The 8,184-nt window shown below is 37.7% G+C and overlaps 1 protein-coding gene across 1 annotated transcript; it reads right to left on the bottom strand.

Moving 5' to 3' along the window:
- Positions 1 to 1,430: 1,430 nt before the first annotated feature.
- cunh18orf54 (chromosome unknown C18orf54 homolog) lies at positions 1,431 to 7,850 on the bottom strand. The gene is made up of 9 exons (XM_056257751.1): positions 7,604 to 7,850; positions 6,349 to 6,921; positions 5,560 to 5,604; positions 4,375 to 4,383; positions 4,125 to 4,257; positions 3,634 to 3,700; positions 3,397 to 3,558; positions 1,783 to 1,838; positions 1,431 to 1,632 (listed from the first exon to the last, which is right to left on the bottom strand). Exons 1-9 carry the CDS (start codon positions 7,845 to 7,847, stop codon positions 1,488 to 1,490), a joined length of 1,434 nt encoding a protein of 477 aa, XP_056113726.1. The 5' UTR covers positions 7,848 to 7,850; the 3' UTR covers positions 1,431 to 1,487.
- Between the last annotated feature and the right edge of the window lie 334 nt (positions 7,851 to 8,184).

The following is an 8,184-nucleotide window of genomic DNA, read 5'->3' as shown; positions in this document are numbered from 1 at the left end:
CTTTTAGATAAACTGAATGATATTGGACTTTCAAGATCTTCTTTACTTTGGTTTAATTCATACTTACATCATAGACAACAATGTGTTTTGTATCAGGGGGGAAGTTGTTCGGATTTTGAAACTATTGACAGAGGAGTACCCCAGGGCTCATCTCTTGGACCGTTATGGTTTTCTGTTTTCATAAATAACCTTCCACAAGTTTGTTCTAATTGTCAAATTCAGTTATACGCAGATGACACTGTAATTTACTTTTCTAGCTCGGACATCTCTTATATTCAGAAATCAATCCAGTCTGATTTTGACGTAGTTCAAAATTGGTTTAGTTATAACAAACTTTTGCTAAATAAAAAGAAGTCTTATTCTATGTTGTTTACTACAAAACAAATCTTACCACCAACTGACTACTTAATTAAGTTCATAGATGGAACCCCAGTGCTAAAAGTTGATGAATTTAAATATCTAGGTCTTCTGCTTGATTCACAACTGTCATTTAGATCACATATTGATTTAGTTATCAAGAAAATATCATATCGACTCAAAATGCTTTATCTCTCTATTAATTGCTTTACTCGTCCGGTTAGAAAAAGAATAATTACTCAGTTAATACTACCAATCCTTGACTATGCCGATATAATTTACCAAAACACCTCCGATACAAATCTTCGCCCTCTTAATGTTGTTTATAATAATTTATGTAGATTTGTACTGAGGTGTCCATACAAAACGCACCATTGCCAAATGTACGAATTATTAAACTGGCTATCTTTAAATTCAAGAAGGCATTATCACTGGTTTCAGTTTATTTTTAAATGTCATTACTTTAATTATCCTATGTATCTAAAACAATATCTAATTCCTTTTCGCTCTTCATATAACTTAAGGAACACTGATCAACTATTTTTTCACGTTCCTAAAATTAATAAAGAAGTAGGTCGTCGGGCATTTAAATTTAAAGCTCCTTCAGACTGGAACAGTTTACCAAGGGTAATTAGATCCACTACTTTAAGTTTTTTAAGTTATTACTAAATGATCATTTGCAGAACACATGTTCCTGCTTTTGAGTAAACTATTTTCAATCATTACGTGAACTTCATTATTTTCATAACGCATGTTATGTGTGATAACTGTATACTTATTGTATCAATGTACTTAGAAGGCTTGTATGTGATGAGATAGTTATGGAGAGCTAAATGTTTGTAAATGTTGGTAAGAATGTGATTGTGTAGTATTATGTGATATAATGCAACATGTTTAGGATTTTTAGGAATATAAGAGACTAAATGATTGTGCAAGTCATGTAAACACACTTTAGACAAACACTGATCAGCTCCAATTGCCAGTAAAAGCATGTGCCCTTTTAAAAAGTTTATTTACACTTATTAACTTTCATGAGGTTTTAGATACTGGGAAGCAGAAATCCCACATTTAAGCAAATATGATCCATGAAGCGTCTGTGTGTAGGACAATAACAGTCTTTGATTTCTGATTCATAACCGCTTCTTGATTCTGGCACCGTTTGTGATAGTCGCTGCAGGAGTGTGTTTACAATGTGTCCCATGATCCTCTGCTCTGGCCTTCCTCTCGTTCATGTCATCCACGAGTGTCTTCAGTCTGTCCAGGTGAAGAAGAGCTCTGAGAAAACAGACGAAAGAACAACGATGAACAGCAACAGACGAGAGCAACGCTGCGTCACTGAGATCACATGACTCAGATCACTTGACTTCACTGAGATCACATGACTCAGATCACATGACTTCACTGAGATCACATGACTCTCCTGACCTCTGTAACGACTCGTCGCTTCCCATGGCAGTTTCTTCTGTTTCCTCCTGAGGAGCCTTATCAAAAATACAATCACAAAAAAACAAAAAAGTAAGAGACTGTGAAGGAATAATGCAGGAAAATTTTAAGGTTGCATATATATATATATAAACTTCCCATGTCATGATTGGCTGGTCACATGACATCGAGAACCAATGGTCTTTGTCGTCAACAACACAAAAGGTCAGCTTTGTGTGAGCTTTGTAAGACTTAAGAGGAATATATTGCATGACATACTTTATATTTTATGGCACTTGTTTTGAGCGTAGCGGTATAAAACACACATGTTGAAAAGAGTAGCGTGAACATTCTGCATAACATCCAATTTTGTGTTTCACAGAAGGAAAAATAAATCAGAAAATAAACTTGAGGTTCTAAAGCTTGCAGTTTCATCTCTGAACTTGCATTTGAGCGCTTCAATATTATAACCAATTTATGAATAAATTGCTTCTGTTTGTACATCATTTTGTATATTGTCTGAATTAATAGATACAAATGATTTGTCTGCAATGGAAGAGACTGGAACGTCACAATGAGACAAAACTAGATGTTTCCCACATTGTAAAAAGGAACTGTTTAATTCTTGACAACATGATGCTATTCAGATCTTGTTTTATAAATTTGAATTTGTTCGTTCACTAAATGCAAAATGAAACATTCAGCCAATACATTTCCAATAAAGGCAACTGCAGATTTCTTATCGAGTTCGTAACGCAAAACTGATCTTTTATTTTGGTGGCACTTAAATTCACAATGAAATAAAAATTGACCAATTTTTTTGTTTATGGAATAATTTCAGAATAACTTCCCCTCTCTTGCAGCTTCTCTTCTCTGATGATGAGGGCGGGGCTATAACCTGTCACTCATTTGAGATCCACCAAAAGCAAACCACAACCATCCAATCAATCCCTCACAGACAAAGTCAAGCCCCGCCCCCTACATTTGTTCTTGTTCCGGAAGCGTTTCACTCGGATATATACGGCACAATAGAGGAAGAAAAGACAAGCGCAACTTCCCTGTCAAGCTGACTTTACTAAAACAAAGAAGAAGGCTATTTATGTCCACAAAGCAAAGATAACTGGGATATAGTTTTTGAAGCTTGTACATAAAACTCAACACAAACCTCAAACAACTAATGTGAAAAGATGAGCTCTTAACATCACAATAAATAATGAGAAATTATTTCCAGCTCCAGTGTTCTACTAAAGCATAAAAATACCATAATATGTTTGCATATATTGAGGAAATATGCTAAGATCTCTGAAAAACACTTCTACTGCCAGTTATTTTACTTTAAAATGTGCGTTTCCAGAATGGAAAGTTTGTTTTGTTTTGGTCTGTGATTCTGCACGATGCCAATTTTCATTTCTCCATTGCCTTCGTTCCTGTTGCGTGTCTCATCCTGGCAACCCGACGGAGAAACGACGATCTCCGATATTTTGAATTGGACTGCAGTGCCTATTTTGACCACTAGTTGTCATTCTTACAGACTGCACCTTTAACATCACAACAGATAATGAGAAAGCGAGAGCAAAAGTGAAATGAAGTGATGTTTATTGTCCTGGTTTACTGTACCGGCCCTAGTGTTTCTCTCTCCAGTGTTCGGGCTCCAGTGGACGCGTGTGATTGGCTGATGTCGTGTTGGACGGCCTGTAGGCGGAACAGCATGTGTTTGAGCGCCTCCACTGGACCGGGGTGTTTCCTGCTGCTGTATCCTGACGAACAGGAGCCTGCGGACTAACACACTTATATCAGTACAGATGTACATTACACAGCATTGAGTTTGAATCATAATGCCGTCACGTACTGTACCTTGCTCCTCTGAAGCTCTTCAGGCGTCTGCGGGTCATCAGCGCCACCCACTGGTACTGGAGGTTTACTACAGATCATGGGACACGCTTTACATTTATGCATTTGGCTTTATTTTTAGTCATGCATTCACTGGGAATCGAACCCATTACCAACATTAGTGTTGCTTTTGAATTACAGGAACACATATTTATTTTTGGCTTAAAATGGCATAAAAATATATACCGTATAAGTGAAACATCTTGCAGTATGTGATAATAATAAACATTTCAAACAGTAGTATGCTGTTATGGTTGTCACACGACCTCATTACGTTACATGAAAAATAAGTTTAAACAGTATACTGTGTATTTCAATAGAAACAGATAATAGTGTGCTATACTGAACACACCCTATGATTGACAGCTGTCAGATATCATTTCCCCCTTTCATTAGAAGATGATCTTATTCAAAGTGTTCTGCTAATAAATCAATAATGCGATTAAATCCCTCACAAGGCCACGGGTGGATTGTCCCAGGATCGATCAGCGTCCAGCGTCTCCGTCTCTCCTGAAGTGTTGTGTTCCTTCAGCAGCTCACAGAGACCAAGAGGAGGAGCGTTTAACATCAGAGACACACTCTGATCATCTACACACACACACACACAAGAGAAGAAGTGTTTAACATCAGACACACACTCTGATCATCTACACACACACACACACACAAACACAAGAGAAGAAGTGTTTAACATCAGACACACACTCTGATCATCTACACACACACACAAGAGAAGAAGTGTTTAACATCAGAGACACACTCTGATCATCTACACACACACACACACACACACACACAAGAGAAGAAGTGTTTAACATCAGACACACACTCTGATCATCTACACACACACACACACACACACACACAAGAGAAGAAGTGTTTAACATCAGACACACACTCTGATCATCTACACACACACACACACACACACACACACACACACACACACACACAAGAGAAGAAGTGTTTAACATCAGACACACACTCTGATCATCTACACACACACACACACAAACACAAGAAGAGGAGCGTTTAACATCAGAGACACACTCTGATCATCTACACACACACACACACACACACACACAAGAGAAGAAGTGTTTAACATCAGACACACACTCTGATCATCTACACACACACACACACAAACACAAGAGGAGGAGCGTTTAACATCAGAGACACACTCTGATCATCTACACACACACACACACACACACACACACACAAGAGAAGAAGTGTTTAACATCAGACACACACTCTGATCATCTACACACACACACACACACAAACACAAGAGGAGGAGCGTTTAACATCAGACACACACTCTGATCATCTACACACACACACAAGAGAAGAAGTGTTTAACATCAGAGACACAATCTGATCATCTACACACACACACACACACAAGAGGAGGAGCGTTTAACATCAGAGACACAATCTGATCATCTACACACACAGACACACACACACACACACACAAGAGAAGAAGTGTTTAACATCAGAGACACAATCTGATCATCTACACACACACACACACACACAAGAGGAGGAGCGTTTAACATCAGACACACAATCTGATCATCTACACACACACACACACACATACACACAAGAGAAGAAGTGTTTAACATCAAAGACACAATCTGATCATCTACACACACACAAGAGAAGTGTTTAACATCAGAGATACAATCTGATCATCTACACACACTCACACACACACACACACACACACACACACACACACGAGAAGAAGTGTTTAACATCAGACACACAATCTGATCTTCTCGTGTGTGTGTGTCTGTGTGTGTGTGTGTGTGTGTGTGTGTAGATGATCAGATTGTGTCTCTGATGTTAAACACTTCATCTACACACACACACACACACACACAAGAGAAGAAGTGTTTAACATCAGAGACACAATCTGATCATCTACACACACACACACGAGAAGATCAGATTGTGTGTCTGATGTTAAACACTTCTTCTCTTGTGTGTGTGTGTGTGTGTGTGTGTGTGTGTAGATGATCAGATTGTGTCTCTGATGTTAAACACTTCTCTTGTGTGTGTATGTGTGTGTGTGTGTGTGTGTAGATGATCAGATTGTGTGTCTGATGTTAAACACTTCATCTACACACACACACACACACAAGAGAAGAAGTGTTTAACACCAGACACACAATCTGATCATCTACACAGAGACACAAACTTATTTCAGGTCTAATATACTAATATTTCAGCTTTATTTTAATTAACAGAAATGTTTTTAATAGTTTTAGTTATTACAGCTGATTTATATATTAATAATAGTAAAATAAATAACACTGCATGAAGGGGAGAGTATTGCTCATAATAATTTAATTGTCACGATTAGGTGAAATATCCCAGAGATATTCTAGTATCATTGAGATAGTATTACAGTTTTTATTAATATTTAATTCTTTTAATATTTTTCACTTTCATTTAAATTAAAGTTTTAGTCAGTTTGTTTTTGACATTTTTAATATGTCTATATTGTTTTTGTTTTTTTAATTCACTTTTTATTTTAGTTGTACTTATTTGAAATGAAAATGAGTGCTTTGGCAACTACCTGAAATACAATAAGTTATTTTAAATAAATGTTTACATTTTTATAATTCCCAATTGTTTCATGATTTGAGTTGTGGTTTGGGTTACCATAGGGGTGTGCTCCAGTGCTGGGCTGTGTGTGGCGACTGGACTCCTCCAGCTCTCCGACCCATGAGGGAACAGTGCGCGGTGGATCGCTCTGCGGTTCCTCACACTGTCTGAGCCACAGCGGGGACTTCCGGTCAGGAACACTGGTCATCCCAGAAAAATCCATCTCAGATTTCTGGCTGGTCATCCAGCGCGGGAGACACGTGGATCTGGCCGTGTCGGGTGGATGCGTCCGATTGGCTAGCAGGACGTTAGGGGGAGGAGCCTGACGATGTGATCGCAAGCCCATCAGTAAATCGTCCACAGGGAAAGATTCCCAATCCCGATTCGCTGGCGGAGCGGGTCGACGTGAGGAGCGTTTCTGAGACCGGGAGCTGGAGTTAAAGCTCAATCCCGAAGGAAAGCTGGATCCTGACCGGGAGAGGAGGGCGGAGGTGCGGGTCACGGGGAGAGAGCCGTCGTTCGGGAGAGCCAAGAGGTCGTCGGTGGTCACACTGAGCCGGTCCGAGTCTCTCTTCCGGACGGGAATGTTCAGGAAGTCCAGCTCTCCATCCGTCAAACTCGTCTTCAGTACTGCACATGTCAATCACAGCAAATAAACACTTACAAGCTTGTAATAAAAAAAATAAAATACACTTTCGCTAAAATAAATAAATATATAATAATAATAATAACTATATATATATATATAACATATGCACACACATTTACATATATAACTTAAACAAATTAAACCTAACAAATTAGAAATGCTGACTTGGCAATTAACTGAAACAAGTTTAATTTAAAGTAAAAAAAATTACTAAAACCAAAATTTTATTAAAAACGGAAAATATAAAAATAAAATCTATATAATTTATATATATATATATATATATATATGAAACTTAAACTAAATGAATTAGAAATGTGTGACTTTCCAAACTACTAAAATAAAGTAGGTTTTTAATACTAAAATTACTATACCTAAAATTTAAATAAAAATGAATATTTTTGAAATATATTTGAAAAAAAAAGACAAAAAACTAAGACTTAAATTAAAATGACAAGAAAATAGGAAAATATAAAAATAAAAAACTACATCTAAATGTTAATAAAAATTAATAATATAGTATTAATAAATAATAAATTGTACATTGATACTAAAATAACACTGTGATGAAATACAATGTTGTCACATCTGTCTGTGATGATTGAGCTTATGTTGCATATCATATGAATTAGCTAGTGATGTGCTGAAATGCTTCTCCTTCACCATCTCTGTTCCTGGGATGAGGTTTAGCTGGTGGTTTGGGCAGCTCCAGCGCCCCGGTCGCCGTCCCAGAGTCCCGCAGGCTCCTGTGGAAGTCCCAGATGTACGCGTCGAGCGCCTGCGAGGCGGAAGCGTAGGGCTTGTCCTTGTATCTGATGGTGGAGACGGGCTCTGGGTGGATGGAGCTGCGCAGGCGTCCGGATGTGGCCAGCAGCGACGACACACTCGACTCAGGGGACGCCATCATCACACACTCCACGAAAACACATCAAACATCTGGATTATGTGTCAGCAAAAAACATTTTATTATTCAGGGCTCTCGCACCTTTTGACCAATGAATGCATGTCAAGTTGCATGACATTTTTAACTATGAAAACACAGTGTAAATAATGTTTTAAAAAATAGTTAAAAAAAGATCAGTCTACATAAATACATTTATTTAACAACACTAAAAAGTTGATTAAAATAAATCAAATTTTGTAAATATGTGTTTGTGTATATATATATACACACATACATACATACACACACACACACACACACATACATACATACATACATACAAAAATACATGCATACATAC

The sequence above is a fragment of the Rhinichthys klamathensis genome, unplaced genomic scaffold (assembly GCF_029890125.1).
Source record: "Rhinichthys klamathensis goyatoka isolate OS25496 unplaced genomic scaffold, OSU_Roscu_1.1 h1tg000143l_1, whole genome shotgun sequence".
In the NCBI taxonomy this organism is placed as follows: domain Eukaryota; kingdom Metazoa; phylum Chordata; class Actinopteri; order Cypriniformes; family Leuciscidae; genus Rhinichthys; species Rhinichthys klamathensis.
This window is presented reverse-complemented; position numbering and strand designations above follow the sequence as displayed.